This window comes from Echeneis naucrates, chromosome 17, assembly GCF_900963305.1.
Source record: "Echeneis naucrates chromosome 17, fEcheNa1.1, whole genome shotgun sequence".
Lineage (NCBI taxonomy): Eukaryota > Metazoa > Chordata > Actinopteri > Carangiformes > Echeneidae > Echeneis > Echeneis naucrates.
In genome coordinates this window covers 20,873,267-20,893,097 of record NC_042527.1, presented here as the reverse complement: position 1 = coordinate 20,893,097, position 19,831 = coordinate 20,873,267, and the positions used below count along the sequence as shown (strand labels likewise).

The window sequence follows — 19,831 nt, the reverse complement described above, 5'->3', positions numbered from 1 at the left end:
CGACACAAATAGTTTATTTTGATTTCCAAGCCTTGGCTTGTTCTTCAGTACACAGCTATAATCCACAAAACCACTATTTTTTTCCATCTCCTCTGAGGACTGAACCACTTTGATCACACGTTACACTGCGAACACCACGGCTTCAAAACGGGTGAGGTGTGAGGCGGTTTCCACGGCGACCGAGTGGTCAGTCGATGTGGACCGTGGCTCAGCGCTGGTAGAAAACGCAGGTGAGTGCGGATGAACTACAGATCAAACATCATTCTATTTTCTTCACGCAAAACAAAATGTTTGATCATTTAAACCAAGGATGAAACATCAGTGTTCTCTGCTCATGTTACTTTCACTTCGTTGTCAAAATATTGATTTTAGGAAGAAAACAAAAAGGCCCTTCAAGGACCTTTGGCATAAATAAAGTATTTTAAAATCCACAGCACATAATGTATTTTTACGTTGCACTAAGAAACTAACGTCACCTCCATCATCCCTGGTATAAACGATCAAATTTACTTTGGATTCTTTCTGCATGCTAAACATTTTACAGATCAACATCTTCTACCATGAAGGAGTAAAATGGATTTACACCAAAATAATAAGAAAATAATGAAAATGAAATGTTGACACATGTCAAGTTATAAAGGCTAATAAAACTGCTGCGGCTAAAGTACACTGAGCAGCCAATCAGCTGCTTTCTTTCATATATTACAATTTATACAATACAAATGTTATGTTTTATGTATTAGGAGGTTAAACACTTCACATTTGCCTTTTTATTGACAGTTACGATGCTAAAATCAGTATTGACCTCAAGTTTTTCTATCATTACTAATACATTTCAATGCGCAGTCGTTAAGTGTTAACAGATAAACAATCGTGGAAATTGTTGAGATGTGCAGAGAGAAATGTTTTTGTTTTTAAGAACCAGTAAAACGCTCCAACAAATCTAAAGCTAGACTCACACAGAGACAACCAGTCTGAACGGAGCCCTGTCGAAAAACAACAGCAGTACGACAGCTGTGCTGCCTCTAAATACATCAACAACTGTTTTGTTTTTTTCACATCGATTTGTATCATCACCACACACGCACACACACACACACACACATTATTACAGTCTCTGTAATTCACTTAAATGCAGCTTTGGCTGAGTGTTTTCTTGGCAGTGGCAAAGCAAAGCAGGTGTAAGCAAACGCATCACAACACTCCTCAGGGACTGGACCTTCAAGTACCAACACACACATGACACCGACAAAATCCCCACAACAGTGTTTCAACACTAATGACTAAAGGGTGTTGCTTTTTTTTTGTTGTGTGTGTGTACAATCATGTCGAGTACTGGACCGACAGTCGGGCTGAACATCAGAGGAAATGTTTCATCACCTGTTCTTGTGTCAAATATGATGGAAGACCAAATCCCTTTTTATGACGATCTAAAGTTTGGTCCAATGGTCTCATTACACCACCAGTTAATTTTTATCTTTTCATTAGGGCCTGAGCACTCGACAGTGCGAGAGCATCTGTTGGCGTTACTCTTTATTATTTAAATTCATTTTGTGCTATAAATTTAAAGACGCGTGGATGAAATGAAAACTGGTTGGAAGCAGCTACAGGTTTGGGAACACAAAGCTAACCTGTGACTGTTTAAAGAGATTCTAGGTCTGGTTTCAGATGCTTTACACCCACCAGGCACATTTCCTTTAATCTGGAGTTTTTACATTTTATTTTGTGTGTCTAAATCGAAGTTACAAACACCAGAGTGTCTCATGAAACCCTGTTGTGTTATGTGCTAAATAATCTCTCTAATCAAACCCACTAACATTCAGCTGTTTGCTTGTTTCACCTCTTTACCAGTTTTTTTTTTTTTTTTAAGCAACAACTAGAAAAATTGTAACAGCTGTCGGTATTTTTGTTTCAAAGTGCATAACCCGTTCACACAGAGCAGAAACGAGCTGCGACAAACAAAAACACAGTTAAGTTTCAGAAATTGATCATCTGTTATGTGTGTTTTGAAAACAGCCAAACTGAACACTGACTAAACAGAAGTTTTCAAAACGTGACAGACGATTTGTGGAGTTATTTTCAAAACCAGAAAAAAGTTTCAGGCACAAAAAGATGATGTTCGTTTTGTAGTTAGAGCGAGTAACAGCTCTTCTCTTGACTGTTCACCAACATAATGAGAGAAACAGGGACTAAAAAATGAGCAGAAGCTAAAGCTGAAGTTAGAACAGATGGACTGGATTTGTTTTTTAAAGCGTCGGACTCTTCCTGGTTAGATATGTGCAGCTCCTCGCTGACCTTAGAGGAGCTTCTTGTGTTCCGTTTCTGTAATTTGTGTCACCAGTGTAGAAGATTTTGTTGTGTTTAATTTTTGGTGAAGAATCATTTCCATGCCAATTGCACACACTCGTGTGTATTTTGGCAGTGGTGATTTAACGAGTGTGACAGATGCAGCAGACAGCGAGGGAAAGTCCTTTTTTTGCCGCCATGACCCTCAGATACTGACCTTCAGACTCAAAAGACACCTGTTAAAAGTTGTTATCCCTCATTGAGTCGTGGTTCAAATGACATCAGTGAAACCAAACTTTTTCCCGACGGCCTTTCAGCCTGGCGGTGGAGATCACTTCTCCTGCAGCAGGGCGGGGATGTTGATGTTCCAGCCGATGGCCTGCCGGTCGAAGCCGCAGGAGAACAGGTTGCAGGAGGTGTTGTCTTCACACCAGGTAGAACAGCACACCATGCGCCGGTGACCCTGAACCATGACACACCACACAGCGACAGTTCAACAACACTGACAGGCTAAGGAGTTTAAGTGCCACATTCACTAATTGGAAGTTTGGCGGTTTGATCCTGGTCCCTTCACTCTGCGTGTTTTACTGCCAACACAAAATTTTAAATCTATCCTCCCTGCTGAAGTCGCACAGAAAAAACCCAACAGGAAACTCCAGAAGATGAAGATGTTCAGTTGAAAGTTTTCTGTGCCATATAAAAGTCATCCTGGTAAGAGGTTAGATAGTGTTCACTAGTTCACTAGTTCACAGCAAACGAAAAGTATGAGTATGGAAACTGTGAAGGCTCAGTCAGAGCGCCCCCCCGCAGAGAACCGACCTGTCTGTTGCTTCGTGGGAGTCGAGCCAGTCGGACCCCGGACATGTCGAACAGACGGACCTGCCGATTGTCGTGAGGAAGAGCGATGATTCTCTGGCTCACTGACACACTGATCCTGAACACAGCCAAAACAGGAAGTGAGATTACGAGGACGACTTCTACCACAACGCCCCACACAGACAAATGTTTTAACGTTTGTTCAGCACTTTCTCCAGCCAAATTCAATATTTCTACTGTGATCACAAACATCCGACACCAGTGCTGAGGCGTTAAAGCGCAATGAAGTTGTTTTTCTTTGAATCGCGTTTCTTATCAACACCTACGCAGGTTAATTAACTCTGTGAAATCATAAACACTGAACTGCACAGGTCTGTTCACTTGTGATATCAGCGCCTGTCACTCATTTATGCACGGGTTCTGCAGCTCACAGACCTGTTGACGGCGGAGTCTGTGCGGATGGTTGCTATGGGAGACCTCATGTTCTTCAGGTCCCACACTTTGACGGTCCGATCGTCACTCCCCGACACCACGTTGTCTCCCACCGTGAACACAGCTGACGTCACTGTGCTGCAAGGGACAAGAGAAGAGGCTGAAATAAGATGCTGCCAATAGACTTTATTTACAAAAAATATTCAGTCAAAGACTAAACAGCAAAAGGTGAAATTCTATTTTTTATTTTTATTTGCTATCGATCAATATTTCTGTACAGACGTTTCTATTTCTCATGCTGGATGTAACAGACATGAACAGCAGAAGAAGTGTGTGTGTGTGTGTGTCAGACTGACTCAGTGTGTCCCTGGAACACGTTGACTGAGTGGATGGATGGATCTCTGAAGTCCCAGAGCCTGAAGGTGGTGTCTCTGGACGAGGTGACCACTAGACGTTGTGTAGGGTGTGTGCAGCAGTGAGTCAGCTCCTGGTCGTGCCCTGAAAACACACATCGTCATCGTCATCTCCTCCTCTTCCACAGCAGGGTGCTGGATTCCACTTTGACCACCATTTCAGCCTACCTGTAAGTGAGTGGACCAGCTCTGATGTCTCCACGTCGTACAGGTTGGCAGCTCGATCCCAGGAGGCCGTCACCACCTGTTTCCCCCCCACCAGCCAATCTGCAGCGATCACCACGCCCTGGTGGCTGCGCAGAGTCGTGGTGGCCACGCGGACAGAGGGACAGTCGTTCGGACCCTCGACTTCGCCGTCTGCTTCATCTTTGTCTGAGAAGTCCACGTCGTCTTCACAGGGCGTCTGCTGCTGTCATGGAGGTTGACGACGAACACACAACAGAATGAGGCTACAGAAACAAACGGCCAGATTCACAGTTACACAAACCGACTGCTGATACTAACACTCATATCAGCAACAGGCTGTGGAGTCGGCAGCTGCACCATGTATCTCCAGATGTGAGCAGTCTGGTCTCCAGAGGCTGAGGAGGAGAAAGAGCACAACTCCATAAGTCTAAATTTGTCTGAGCTGATATGATGACACTTCTCCGGCTGCAGAAAACTGCTGTTGTCTCACCTGTGAGAGCCATCTGCTCAGTGGGGTGGAACTTGATGGAGTTGACTGCGGACACAGAGAGACAGATGTATCGCATCACTCACAAAACTTGGATTCACCATTTTGAGTAATGAAACGTGTTAATGAATTTGGCAAACACTTCCAGGTAAAGTGCTGCAGACTTTACCTGATCCTTGATGGCCCAAATATTTCAGGAGGCACTTTCCAGTTTCGATACTCCACAGCATCGCAGTGTGGTCTGCAGGAGTGAGACAGGGTGGAAGCAAAGAAGACAGAAAAACCATTTTAACAGTGACAACGCAGAAAATACTGAAAGAAAGAGCTGAATGCAATGTCCAGAATTTGGGAAACAAAGAGAGACATCTGGGGAAATGATGTAGGAGTGAAGCACCTGCTGACGCGGTTCCCAGCACCACAGGTTGTGTCCTGGTGACGCTGAGGTCCCAGATCCCGTCTCTGTGGCCAACATACTCCCTGACCAGCTGGCACACCGCTCTGGACGTGGTCGCTTTGAAACTGGACACAATCTGAGGCAGAGAAGGAACTCAAATGAACACAGGACACCTTGGAGGCCCAGCTGCGTCCCTGACAGGGCTCCTACACTCTGAAGACTGATCTGTCTTCGGCCGTGTGCCAAGTTACATTGACACTACAATTTTTTTTCTGGGCTTTTTGTTCATCTCCCAAACATTTCCAGGCTGAGAAATGCTCAGATTTTATTAGATTTTTCCAGAGTTCTGTAGGAGCCCTGGTCTGAGGGAAGGGAGGAAGCAGGTTAGCAACTGAGGATCACTGAGGGGCTGCTCAGCGGGGGGTCCTTGTAGTATGACTGGGCTAAGAAGCTTTGTTTGACAACAGCGTTATTTATATCAGTCCTGGGTTCATGGATGCCACGGTGACACAACAACACAGACACATTAATTATCAGTGCTGTGTGTTGAATTTATCATTCTGGGGTTATTGTAAATGCAAAAACCGCATGAAAGAAAGAAAAATCTAGAAGGGAGACGGCGAACAAAAACACTGAGTTATGGTAGGAAGAAAACATGAATGATTATCCGTCAGGGGAAAGTCTGGTGGAGGTGTTTACATTGAAGATGGGGATGATACAAACTGGACTCTGGGTTCGTTTTGGGCACAGACCACTAAATAAGTTCCAACTGAAAGGAAGCAGAGAGAACGGCATCACTCCTCTGAAAAATAAACCCCTCACTACACAAAGAACAAAGCGCAAGGTCCACATATTTATCTGTTAAAAAATATATAAAATCACTCATGTTACAATCAAAATAAAAAGTACAGTGGCTGGGCAAAATGGGATCCTGCTGCTGGTTAGAAAGCACAGTGGATCAGGTGATATGAGATATATATGTGTGAATATATGCATGGAATCGTTTTCCTTCATCTATGTCACACTTGGTTGTCATTAACTTGTTGAAATGCAACACTGATTTTGACATGTTACATTTAACAAAGCAGCAAAAGGGAATCGGGAAGTTTAAGGAAAAATAAATAAAAATGAAGCGCCGCAGAATAAGCTTCAAGCGGCTCTAACTTACCCAGCAGTTAATGCTCTACAGTCCGTGGCTTCAGTGTGCAGTCTGCTATGGCCACATCGAGATGCAGATGTTTTTAAAAGTTATGGAAACTAAAGTCAGCACTTATCTTCAGCTGTCTCTGAAAAGCTTTAATTTAAGTAGACTCCCCCTTGTTGTAAAGCCACTCACATTAAAGCTGAGACTTTGCTGAGACGTAAAGTCCCATATTTAACATTTTTTCTGTGTCTCCATAAGAAGAGCCATTTGCAACAGTGTTTACATTTTTCTCTCTCTGGCTGCTTTCTGAGAGATTAAAAAAAAAAAACAAAAAAAAAAACACACAAACAAACAATGAAATAGCAGATTTCAGGTAAAAGCCTCAGAAACCAAATCCACGTTTCTGGTCCAGGCTGAATCTTAAACCTCGACCAAAACATGGTGTCATCAAGCAGCTACACACTGCAGGACAATGTTATTTCATTGTTTGAGCTGTTTATGTATCTTTAAGTTCAATCTGATATGGCTGAGGACTCATCAGCAGACCACACACTCTGCCATAACTGAGCAATGATCTAAAGCAGCCGACAAATGCTCCTTCACCTTGACTGATTCATTCATCAAGGTATGAAAAGGCTACCTCGTGTTAAGGACGTCTCCGGAGTGTACCATTATGTGAATGCCAACAAGGAGCTAAATAAAAACTTAGGAGGTGCAACTGAAAAAAGCCTGTTAGTGAGATAATAAAGTGGAGTTTTATCTCACACAGAAACTCTTAAAAAAGCTTTAACTCCTACATTTGAATGACCAAGTCTCTTGGGGAGGGAGTGTCGACCCCCTGGCTGGGCTGTTCATGCATATTGGCACACAAGGGGGAGAAGTTAACACGTTACCCATGAATCTCCACCCCACAACTCCCAACTGGTTATGCTGAAGTTGCGGGATCCACCTACTCTGGCATAGCAAGAATTTGAACGTGGCTATGAGATAAAAAGGTGAAGAGAAGAAAAAAAAAAAAAACAGTTCTTCTCTTTAATATTCATGACTCATGTCGTCTTAAATCTGACGAGAACAGTGGAGCGAATTCAGCTATTTTATATTCATCTCCTAATATCTTTGTATTCTATACATGAGTTAACTCAGTAAATAAACATTTTCTGGCAGGGGAAGGCTGAATAACTAAGACTGTGTAATTTAATACAGATTAACACAACAGTCCACATCCACCTGAATACATCAATTAGCTTAATGTTCACTGGTCAGATTTATTAGACTTAACTTATAATTCACTCATCAGCCATTACATAATGACCACCTGTGGAACGTTGCGCAGGTTTTAAACCAGAACGGTCCTGATCCTGGAGGTCTGGACTCCTCCGGACCTCTGAAGCTGAGCTCTGGGCTCTGGATCATTCCTCAGAGCTGCAGGGTTAGAGATGATCTGACTCGTCTTCACCGTTCACCCGCTGCATGATACGCCCCACCCACTAACTGGTATCCGTGGTAACCAGGTAGTCAACGTTACTCAGTTCAGCTGTCAGTGGTCATAATGTTATGCCTGATCAGTGTATGGTCAAGTTGCATACATGTGCATATATTTTCTTTAAATTTGCTAAATCTTCTTTTCACTGATAAAAAACCAAGGATGAAACATTTACCTTGCTGGTGGAAGCTTTGTAGGTCGTCTTTAGTTTCTGTGACAGCTGACTAGTGCTGTGACTTGCTGTGAATTAATGTCATACAAAAGAAAACAATTCACATTGATGACAATGAAAAGAGTCATAAAAAGTCATATTGTGATTATTTCATTCATTCCATGCTATCCAAATATTACACACTTAATATTTTAAAGTAGATGAACCTGGAGTGTGACTCACCCTTCGTTTTAAGTGCTCCTTTGGCTAAATCTGCCCCTTCGAAAGTCTGCCCCTCTGCAGTCAGACGGTCGTTCAGCGTTTCGATTTCTTTGCGTACTGAGAATCAAACGGTTTCAAATTAAAAAATTCAGAAAGCCATGAAAACCATCGGAGTCCTGCACTGAATGTTAAAGTGTCACTGTTCAGACCAGGATACTGACATGTAAGATAACTGTTCTGTAAGAAAATGTAATGAGTTACTTCTTTCTCTTTCATGATATCATCTGAGCTACATCTCCACTGATTGTTTACACTGATTTAGGCCGCGGTTCTTAAAGTGGTGACCCTGAAGGGGTTCCCAGCTAAAATAAACCCATCGACAGAGTACACTATAAGCCTTTTAATTGTGGGTTTCAAACCTTCTCAGTAGTAACATCACATCTAACAGCACAAACCTCATCAGATGAGGGACTGTCTAATTTGTCTCCATTTTTGGGGTGAATGGAAAGTTTATTTGTCATGTACGCCATCATACACAGTTCATTCAATGTCCTTCATAGAAATATAATACTTAAACCCAAACCAGGCTCTGTTCGTTCATGATGACTTACATTCCAGGTTTTCTATGTAGAGGTTTTCAAACTCTCGCTCGATTTGGCTGAAGAGGTCCAGCAGATTGTTCCTCAGAGACAGAGGCAGTTTGGTGTCCTGCATAGAAATAAGAGGGGGTTGTCATGTATGTGAAGCAAGTTGAGGCTGAATCACAGAGCAGATATATGATGTAAAATATAGTAACAACAGATAGAAAAAATATAGTAGGCACACAAAACCCTTTAAAAACGTCTGTTGAATTTCCACCTGTTGAATAAGATTGAAAATATGATAGCTGATGAGAACTGCTCACACCAGACAACCGAGGATTAAATCTGGGCGAAGCGGCCCTTTTCTAGCCAGCTGAGTTGACTTTCATCAGTGTTGTTGTTTAAGGTTATTGACATTATTGGTGATATCAATAAAGTTAGAAAAGATAAAAATTGTTTTTGTGCTATGAGCTTTACATTTCCGGTTTAGATGAAGATCAGATCAATTCACACTGAAAACCAGGCCATTCACAAGGTTCAGATGCTTTTTCTTCACCCTGCTGCTGTTCTCCCAAACAGCATCGAGTGAAAGACGCAAACAGGAAGTGGGTCATGTCTCTCAGTGAGAAGAGTCGTCTTTGTACCTGGCTGACACAGAATGCACTCTTGCTCGGGTTGGATTGCTGCTCACAGCTATAATTTCTAAAGGAATATGTCTGTGTGCTGTTCAGAGTTACAGGCAGCAGAAAGACTTGAGCTGCAGTGCAAACATCAGAGTAACGGCACAGAAATAAAGGACAGGCTGCAGGGGGAGTTACACGAAGCCTTGTAAAGCACGAACACGTATGGAGCATTTTCTTCAGCTTTTCCCACATTTAAACACTTTGAGAGAGTAATCAGGATTGAACTGAACTTCTGAAATGACCCCTGAAAGTCTCACATTCAAATCAAGTACAGGACATGTGTGAGTAGCCGCGGGCTGAAAATGTAGAACATCACATGTTTAAGGGAGGGGAAGGATTCATCACACAACACCTCGTGTAAAATAATCAAACCTACACTACATCAAACCTAGACAGCTAAATGATGGTCTAAAAACTATGACACTACAGTCTGAAGCACAACAACCACCACACACCTGAAACTTACCTCCATTCTCATGAAGGATTCCAGATTATGAGAGGACTGGGACCAAAAGGGACCAGAGTGAAAAACAAAAAGTTATGAGGACGGGATTACACTGCGTTTCTGCTTCAAACTGCTCCTTCACAATGGGCTGAAGTCCAGAACAACGATCATACTCTACTCACAGCGACTGAGTGCTTATTTACACTGCACATCACAAACACAGCTGCCACATTCAGGGAGCTGTAAACACTGGTGGCAATCATAAACCCAAGAGAGTCGTTTTCAAAAGCCAAGTGTGATCACAAGCTGTGAAAAAACTGGCTGCAGCTCCTCCTGCGACCCGGAAACAGATAAGCAGTAGAAGATGACAATCAAAGGTGTTTAATTGATAACTTATTTTGAACAAATAATGTCCAATATAGAGACGTCACTGAAGCTAAATGGAATTAGATATATTGAAATACCTGGAGTTCAAATCAAATACAGTTTTTTGTAGGATCCAGAATGTTGACATTTTTAATTAAACCCAGGAGGTGGTGTTTAGGTCATACAAATTTCCAGGTAATAATTTCAGTTTTAACTCAGATGAATTTACTGGCTATTTATTTTTCCCCAAGGTCATTGTGTTTTCAGATAATTAACAAAACTCCAGAAGTATTTCATAACCTAACTGGTGGGTCAGTGAAACCAAACAAGTCCTCAGATTGCTGAGAACCAGGAGGAACATCAGAGATCTCACAAAACTACCTGAGCGGCCTGCAAGTGCTTAATCCGATTCTGAATGTGTCTGTTTTGATCGCAGTGTCATAATAAGCTCACAGCATTGGTGGAGTAATTGTGGCCTGGTTGAGCCAGCAACACGATGAACCATTATGTGCCCTACAAACAGGTGCATTAAAACCTAATTGGCTTAGGCTTACAACCAGAGTGCTTCCAGGTGCTGACAGCAGCAGCAGGACAAGCTAATGATGACAGACAGGGAGGGGTGCAGTGTGACACTTCCAGACAAGCAGCTGGAAAATCAGGGCGGTGATTCTAGTGATTGTTACCGAGAAACACAGACTAATTAGACACTTTGTTTTTGTTTATCTCCATTAAGGAAATTGCTTTTCATTACCTGTCCCTCCAGCATGTCTCTCTGCAGGCCAGATCGGTCCTGTTCCGTGCTGTTGGTCCTACGGATGGACAGGCTGTGAGACTTCCTCTTCTGCTTCGCCTGGCGGGCGGCAGCGCTGCTCCCACTCTCAACTGGCATCTCTCTTCCAAACCTGAACCTAATAACAGGCTGAAAGTGCAAAAGCAAAGGGAAGAAGGCTCAAACTGGTTACTTGTTATAGTAATCTGGGCTGGCTGGAAATCAACATGACAGAGCTGTATTTGGCAGCGTTCATAATGAATGCAGAAATTACAATGTGACAGTTCTTAAAACACGTTGAGATAAGAAAATTGTCACATACTAATGTTGGAAACCTAAATTCTCTAAACAGGCCTTTGTAATATGGAGACAAAATATAACATAATTTATAGCAGTGTTAAGTACAGCCAGTGACCTTGGGCAGCAAAATCACTTGTTAATGCTTATCACGCTGGACTGTGAGGTCATTGAAATAATATGGATTAAATACTTTAGTAAGACTCCAAAAGTAAAAGTATTGTTACTAACTACAACTCGTACTTTCTAATTTAAGCAGCTGCAACCAGTAAATCTTTGGCACTGGCTGTTTAAAAAAAAAAAAAAAAAAAAACAGGACTCAGACAAAGTTATGTCTTCACTAATCATCTGAGCAACCCTGAGGTTTTAACAGATGGAACAGATTAACAGATTATTTAAAGATATAATCTTCCTCGGGGTTGTCACTTTAATAATACATGACATTTATGTTCAAATGTCCGAACCGATGATTATTTCAGTACTTCGGGCTGAAAGGAGCCTGCAGATCTGTCCTGATGCCTCCGTGCAGACTCTCTGATAACAGTGACCATTGTGTTGACGTGTTACACGTCGGTGTTGTCATTTGTTCATGCAGCGGACACACAAACAGGAGTTGGCCCAACTGGGTGAGGGACTCATCTGTGGGTGTCCATATCACAGTAATGACAACACAAGCCTGTTCCCCAGCTGTCACATCTGGATCCACAGCGGTACATCTGCCCCTGAGCTGACACAACACGGTGTGTGCAGCTGACAGACGGTTTTTATTCCATTTCTGTCCGCTAACAACAAAGATGTTCGCGTTTCTGTGGCAAACAAATCCGCCTTGTTCGGCTGTCAGTCAGTCAGCCGTTACTTCCTCTGTCATTGTCACCAGATTTACAAAAAAAAAAATACATTTGAGCTTCGTGTGTTGAAAGGGGGGAAATTAATTTAGAGCAAAAATAACAGTGAATGCTAAAAAGTCTCGACAGCTAAAACGAAGCTAACGTAAACCGCCGTTAGCTTAGCGGGCTAATGCTAATAAAAACCGTTAAAACGCGAAGTTGAACTCACCGGAAGTCTACAAACACAGAGTTTCACTCCGGAAGGCCGTGCTGGGGAATGTCGACCTTCCTAACATCGCCTTCGTTGTGGGGAGGCGAGCCGAGACTGGCCGAGCCGGTCCGGTCCGGTCCAGGATCCGGTATAACGGTGGACAAGCTCAGACCAGATGACCGAGCTAGTTCCGGCGAATGTTGGTTTTCATAATAAAAGCCCTCAGATTTCGACCTTTCAGATTAAACTCCCCTAAAACATGCAACCAATTTTAAAAAATGAATTTAAAAAAATAGATTTTTACAGGTAAGTGACATTCTCATGAAAATGTACCAAACAATTATATTTTTCATTATTTATAAATAAAGATCGAGGTATGTGTATGTGCTCATATTATCTGAATAAACAATTGTTTTTCATGCATATTCCAGATAAGTTGTTTATACATCATATTTCAGCAAATGAATATTTTACAGATATGAAGGTGAAGTGTAGTTCCACACACAGCTTTGCTTTTTCTAATTAAAAAAAAAAAAAAAAAAACCCAACATGCAGTTAATTACAAGTAAAAACTCAACTGCAGCCATTAGTTCAGTATAGTATATTTATTTGGCTCCCTTGTTGGTGAATATTATTTAAGAGGAGACTTGAGTACAGGAAGCATCATCACTTTATCTGAAGTTAAACCCAGAAACTCCTGAGCCACATTTACACTGTAAGGCATGAGATTCTCCCTTACCGCCCCAGACAAGGCTGTGAGATTGTATACAAATCAGTTCAACAACTGAAAGATATTTCACATGGTCACTGTTAATCAGGGTCCAGGCTTGATCAAAAGTGATCAAAAGTCTATTTTTTTCCAGACAGTTCTGTTATCTGTGATCTTCACAGATAGGAAAGTTTAAGTTTGTGAAGAAAAGCTTGGAGCTGACAAATGAAAGATTATTATTATTACTACTAATTATTTAAATTGGTGGGTGCATTTTCCCAGCAGCTTTGTCTTAATATCACAGTTTCAAAAAAGACATTTCATGATCTTCTTGCTGCAGGGGAAATACACATAGAATGAAGACAAAAATATTGAGACCCTCTCAAAAGAGCATATAGGTCTCAACAGTCCAGAAAAGAGCAGTTTTATCTTCGGTCCGTGGTGCCTGACTTCCTCTTCCCGGCCAGGAGGTGTTTGGGTTTGAGGTCAAACACGTGTCTGTCGGCCTCTCCCTTCTTGCCCTGGCGGTTCATGCCTTTCTGAGAGTTCTTCATTATTTTCTTTGCTTTCTTTGCCATCTGAGATAAAATCAACAACAACAAAAAAGAAACTGATGTAAGTTCTCCTCTAATCGAAACTTTGTTCATCCACTACTGCCATTAAATTTACCCTTCACAGTGAAACAGGTGATATTCACAATTCTAATGCTAAGGACGCAGCCATGAGTCACGTACCTTTGGATCTCGTAAACCAGACTGGTCTCGGGGAGGACGGGATGCGCTCTGGCTGCGTGTTTTGGAGGTGGGAGGGGCTGAAGCTTCACGCTTGCGTTTCTTAGCGATGCTGCGAGACCGTCGGGCCTGCTGTGCGTAGTGGCTCTGAAATGCAAGAGGAGACCGATCTATCAGTAGCTCTGTGAGGGAGACACTTCCCGGTCTCATCTTTGACCAATGATATGTCGTCCTCAGAAATGCATTGGGTAAAAAGGTCGATGAATACACAAATCCCTTGTGACTTAACCGTATTGTAGATGTCAAATTCCTGATGAAGTGAAGAAAATTTAAAAAAGACTGTCAACTTGTCAACAAGTTTTATAATTTCAAATTCCTTCTTAGTTTTTCTGAAATCCAGATTTTTAATTAAATTCTGGCCACAGACCGAAAGAGAGTGTGGTATCGACGGCTACAACTAAGTGACAGCAATGTTTAATAGTGATAGTAAAGGTAGTCCACACGTCACATTTATTTAAATAATGGAGATTCTGATCTAAAGCTTACCCCGTCCTTGTCGTTCATATCCAGACCGAGGTTGCCCATCTCCTTCTCCAGTGTCTTTCTTTCAACCTGTGGATCAAACAGGGCGACGGTCAGCGGTGAACTTCAGTCAAATTATTTTTACAAAGTAAAACAGAGGGGCTTTTCAAATTAAAAGATCCGGAAGCTCAAGTTAAACTTCCACTGATTTTGCCCTTCAATGTTGCACCAACGTTTCTACGTAAATTAAAGTTCTGTTTTTTGTTTCATTGCTTTTAAAGCGCAGTGTCTGTTCCAAGCACCATGTAGCACCTTTACTCCAGGAATCACTTGAAGCTTCTCCTCCTTATGCTAACGTTTCCCTACTGAGTGACACTATCCAGTTCTTAATGTAACTCTGGCTCGGACCTTGGTGGCGGTCCTGGGCATGCGGGGCCCATGCACGTCTTTCTCCTTCGATTCCACGACCATGAGCTGTTTCTTCTCTCGGATCTGCTTGGCCAGTACACGGATCTCCTGCATCTCCTCGTCCTCACTCTCATCGTCTGAGTCGTACTCTCCGGCACGCTCCTTCAGTTCCTCCTCCTTCTCCAACTCTTGCAGTTTCTGTCAATGAAGAAGAGAAAAAAATAAAATTAAATAAATCACTACCATGTCTGTTTTCACAATAAATCTTTTCTGTTTCACACAAGTTTGTGCCACAAGATCAGAATAAACTAAATCCATCTGGAAAAATATGAATCCAATTTCCAAGTCCACTCACCTTCATGATGTCAGGATCAATGTAATCTGCAATATTGTGGCCCTCCCAGACTTCAGGGATCTTATCCTGCTTCTCATCATCATTCATCAGGTCCCAATATTCTAAACACACAAGTGAAACAACATGAACGATGAACACGCACCCACAAATATTTACCTCAGAAAAAGTCTGAGCACAGTAATAAACATCCATCTTACTCTGTAAGTCCAGAATGTAGTCGTCACCAAGCTCCATCTCCAGATCTCTCTCCTGTGAGGGAAACAGATTAATGTTGGATTACACAGAAACACAGAACAGGGAGCTGGGGATAGAAATACTGTCAATTATTCATAATAATGTGCAAGAGTATTTCTGTCTGACTGTTCTTCTAAATTATCAAAAGTCGTCATTTGAAAATATTCATTATGTAGAATGGCTCATTTTGGATTCATGCTGAACATGATATTGAATTACTGATACTTTCATGTACATGGATTACTTTATTGTGGCTGCTGGTAAAAGTCTTATTTAATCTACTGAATATATATTTATATTTCTGTACTTCAAAATTAAGGCTTCTTTACTTTCCCTCCGTTTCTTTGACCTGTTAACCCCAAACATACCAGTTTGCGTTTGGGTGCGTCCACCTCCATGGCTTTCCTGCGTGTCAAGGCTCCCTCTGGGATAAACGGAGGCCTTTCCTGCAGCAGAGAAATACACACGAGTCAGACCTAATAAATACCATGCTGAAGAAAGAAGCAGGAATTTACTGGGTCCTTCTTTCCTTTCTTCCACAAACTTAAAATAGTATGTTTGGTTAAATAGCATCTGCTTTCTTACAGCTCCCCTTCTGTCTGTAGGACTCCAAAGTTGAGACTCACTCAGGTCTTGTCTATTATCTATTTAATAGCATCTGTTTTCCTGCCCCACCTTCTCATCTCTCTTGGTGGGCATGGCCAGGTGGAGCCGGTTCAGAACGTCATGGACTTTCTTTCCCTTCATCTTGGTGTCAACACGATGGGCAAGGAGCCGGTCACAGGCCTGACACACACACAGGAACACGAATCACAACACGCTCGCTAGCAGCTGCATGAATACTTTTTTCCTCTGGATTCTCTCTGCAGCTCACCTCGGTTTTCACCTGCATGACTCCCTCCTCTGTCAGGGTGCTGGTCTCAATCACAGGGATTCCCTCAACAGAGAGGTCAGCAAAGATTTTCTGAAAGCAGCAGAAACAACCATCACAGATGAACACAGATGACAATGAAGTGGTCACCATCGGGTGTGAATTACTCACCTGATTCTCCTCGGACAGCTCTGTGATCTTCTTTACGTCACATTTATTGGCCACGATGATGAGAGGCTGCAGGGAGAAAGATATCAACATCACATCAATGATTAAACTGCCACTATGTTGCTTCTAACTTCTTCCTCCTGTATTGCCTACAGTTATCTCAGGTACAACGTGCAGCGCTCTGACCTTGTTGGCGAAAAGGGGCCGGATATTGTTGAACAGCTCCAGCTGCTCCTGCAGGGTGTGACCACACTGCTCCGACACGTCCATAACATAAAGGACTGCTGCTCGCAGGTGAGCCAGAGCTGTGATGGCCTGCATCTCTATGGTGTTCCTGTCCTCCAGGGGGTGGTCCAGGATACCAGGGGTGTCCACCACCTACAGAAAAAACATAATTATGTAAGTGAGGAAAAAGATTCTTCTTCTGCAGGTTAAACTCATTAAGCCCATGGACATGCAGACGTTTCCAGCATCTCTTTACGGTGTTGTTGCTCTGTGATAGTTCGAGCAGGAGCTGTTATTTGCTTCTTAAAATAAGGAATCAGCTCTTTCTAATAAACCACAACTTGACAGTGTCCATGTCTTTCTTTTTTTTCCCCCTTTCACATGCAGTTGCTGAAGTGCTTGTGAGCAAGAAACATTTCTAAAAAATTGTGTATGGTGTCTTACCTGCCAGCGCAGGTACCTGTAGTCCATGTGACCCACAAACAGAGACTTGGTGGTGAAAGCGTAGGGCTGGACGTCAACATCGGCTCTGGTCACCTGACAAAGACGACCAATTCCACCTTGATAAATACTTAATAAAAGGCAATGATTCTCCCAAAGTCAGTCAATATAAATCATAAAGGTCCCCAGCGTTACCAAGGCAGCCTCGTACAAAGCTGTCATAGTAATGTCATTTACCTTGTTAATGAAGCTGGACTTGCCGACGTTGGGGTAACCACACAGAAGGAGCGTCCTCGTGTTGGGGTCAATGGTCGGAAGACGGGATAGATGCTGACGCACTGTGGAAATTTAACAACAGGGAGACTCATTCCTAAATGTTTCAGATCAACATTAAGGCTTTTCTCTTTTTGTTATAAAGCTCTCATTTTCAAAAATGTCTCCAACTCTCAACGTTTCAAGCTCAACCTGTGGCCTCAGTCGTTCCCTCACCTTGCTCCAGGTACTCTAAACTCGACTTCTGCCTTTTCAGGATGGTGCACATACGTCCCAGAGCAGCCCTCTTCAACTGTTTACACCGGTACAGAGAATCTCCATATTTCATCAGACGTACATAGTCTTTGGCTACACTGGTGGGTTAATAATAATGAATTGGGGTGATTAATGGCATACATGCTGCAGCCAATGTCAGATCTGTATTGAAAACATCAGATTTTAACATTGACAAATAACCAACGTGATAAACATCAATGTGTGAGATAGTAGGCTTAAGATTTTAGATAAACTCACTTATCAATCAGATTCTTGGCGATGTTTATCTGACCCAAGGCCAGTTTGTAATGGTCTTTGTCATACAATACATTCATCAGATCAGCATAGAATGGATGGATGTCCTGAGGAGGCAAATAGACAAACAGTTCAAAGTAAGTTCTTCAAACAGGTCACAATGATTATTTAAAGGTCTTACTTTACAGGGTTTTCTGACTTACATCAAGTTTGGGGAAGTCGGTGAGGATCTGCGTGAGGCGGTCATGGTAGTTCTGCTGGGTGAACTTCACTTTTCGCATGTAGAAGTGGCGGATACGGTGGATTTGGTAATGCTTGTGTATCACTGTCGGTGTCTTCCTTTGTGTTTTGGATAAAGTAATGTCGATGAATTCCTGTGGGGAGAGGAAGAGTACACGTCAACATCAAACTAAAAACAATCCCACAAGTGGCATCTCTTATGTATCAACACTAGCAAGAACTTGATGCAAAACTTCATGAAAACTGCTCTTCACCAGACTTCATGTATAAATCCTTCACTTTAAGAGGCCACTAAAGGACAAACACCTTAGAAGCTATGTTTACTATTACACCCATAAATAGACCACGTCTTCCCGTCAGTTCCACATTAATATCAGATCACAAACATAACATTTAAACACCCAGTGTTGAAACAATGGGCGAGAAACAACACTGAAGTTCTGGCACAATAAATAATACTCAGAATTTACATTTTTTTAGAACAGATTTTTCAGCAGAGCATTGAGCTTGTCAATAAGCTATAAGTCTCAGAAACTCTTGTCAAATATGGTACAATTGGTGTTACAGAGTTGATGTGTGCTGCTGGTCGTGTGTCATTAGTTCCGCAGTGAATTATCCCGTGTCATTATTATTATTAGGAATCTTAAATGTAGAGAGCTTGGTTCGTGTCATGTCCTGATTTCTCTCAACTACGGCACAATGTATTGGAATAAAAAAAGCCTCATCCGCCTCGTTTTTGGAAGTCTTCGGAATCTAAAACTTAAAGTATGTGTACACTTTTGGACAGAGAGCTGTTGGTGTCTCTGTCCTGCAGCACCAACACGTGTCTCCCCTCCATGTTGACTTCTTCTTCTTCTTCTTCATCTCTCTTCGTGTTTCTCGGGGTACAGAAAGAAAACCACGCGGGTGAACCGGTGGTGCTTTAAAACGGAGAAGAAGCCGGAGTGGACTCACCTTGGCGGTGGGAACCACCATAATCTTCTTAAAATTATAGAGTGCCATGTTGTCGGGACGCGTTGAGGTCCGCTGACGGCACGGGGAAAGGAAAGCTCAGACTTCCGGTAAAGCCGGAAATGACGTGAGAAGAGCGGAAGTCGTTTTTCTGGACATCGCCCCCTGTAGGCGGATCCTGTGTAACTGATGAAATGAAAATGAAAAATGTGTTTTAAAATCCGGAAAAAGTCTGATAAGTGTTGTGGTTTTTGCTCTGGGCCGGTTTTATTGTTGTTTAAATGAGGAAAAAAAGTAAAACGAATTTTTTCGTAATAAAGATATCAATAAAACATAGCATTCAAAATGCAATAATTACATCTCCATATCCTAATCCTAATTATCATGAATAATAATCATAATAATTGGTGCATATGCCTATCATAGTGTGTCTGTATTATTGAATTATTCACAAAACACGAAAATTAAAGTTTCTGGTTGTTATACTGCTTTTTTATTTTATATATATATTTTTTTATTTACTGTTAAAATAAAAGAAGAACTACACTAAAACAACAACAAGATAAGAAGCCAATCTCTGCTGCATATTTGTTATGATCAGCGGCGACCAAGAAACAGCCAATCAGCGGCCGCCGACTTCTCCAGACCGCGTCCACTCCAACTGATCACGAGTGGGTCCGCGTGCGCTCACTACCAGTCTGGACCAATCAGAACCGCCCGCTGCGACCGCGGGGGGAGGGGGAGGGGGGCTGATGGGCGGGACCTCGAGCCCTGTGTGACAGCTCCGGGTTGAGTGCTGCACCGGAGAGGGCAAAAACAGGAGGAGCTCTCACTCCGTCTTCGTTTCCGCGTCCGGCCCCGTGAGGAGGAGGGTTCCTAACAGGCTAACACCTGACCCGGATGTTTAAAGTCCTTATTCTGATTTCAGTGGCCATACTCTGTGATGAAGAGTGTGTTAAATGTAAGAGTAAAATGACAAAATTACCAGAGAGAGAGGTAA

General features: G+C 42.4%; 2 protein-coding genes across 4 annotated transcripts; both read right to left on the bottom strand.

Annotated features, from left to right (window-relative positions):
* Nucleotides 1-1,813: 1,813 nt before the first annotated feature.
* Nucleotides 1,814-12,363, bottom strand: LOC115058275 (WD repeat-containing protein 37). Of its 3 annotated transcripts, none has more exons than XM_029525586.1 (14): nt 12,212-12,363; nt 10,841-11,008; nt 8,626-8,722; nt 8,036-8,131; nt 7,817-7,881; nt 5,015-5,150; nt 4,790-4,861; nt 4,624-4,668; nt 4,452-4,528; nt 4,116-4,356; nt 3,891-4,032; nt 3,538-3,672; nt 3,106-3,220; nt 1,814-2,749 (listed from the first exon to the last, which is right to left on the bottom strand). In XM_029525586.1, exons 2-14 carry the CDS (start codon nt 10,976-10,978, stop codon nt 2,618-2,620), a joined length of 1,491 nt encoding a protein of 496 aa, XP_029381446.1. In that variant the 5' UTR covers nt 10,979-11,008; nt 12,212-12,363; the 3' UTR covers nt 1,814-2,617. The 3 variants fall into 3 exon arrangements, with proteins under 3 accessions (XP_029381446.1, XP_029381447.1, XP_029381448.1); XM_029525587.1 differs by having other exon boundaries at nt 4,116-4,353; XM_029525588.1 differs by having other exon boundaries at nt 4,116-4,350.
* Nucleotides 12,364-12,783: 420 nt separating this feature from the next.
* Nucleotides 12,784-18,942, bottom strand: gtpbp4 (GTP binding protein 4). Its single transcript, XM_029524895.1, has 17 exons — nt 18,835-18,942; nt 17,844-18,014; nt 17,644-17,747; nt 17,347-17,483; nt 17,095-17,195; nt 16,861-16,953; nt 16,378-16,569; nt 16,195-16,260; nt 16,027-16,116; nt 15,828-15,938; nt 15,521-15,598; nt 15,116-15,167; nt 14,919-15,019; nt 14,564-14,761; nt 14,180-14,245; nt 13,637-13,780; nt 12,784-13,480 (listed from the first exon to the last, which is right to left on the bottom strand). The coding sequence occupies exons 1-17, from the start codon at nt 18,880-18,882 to the stop codon at nt 13,328-13,330; spliced, it is 1,905 nt and encodes a 634-aa protein (XP_029380755.1). The 5' UTR covers nt 18,883-18,942; the 3' UTR covers nt 12,784-13,327.
* Nucleotides 18,943-19,831: the final 889 nt, after the last annotated feature.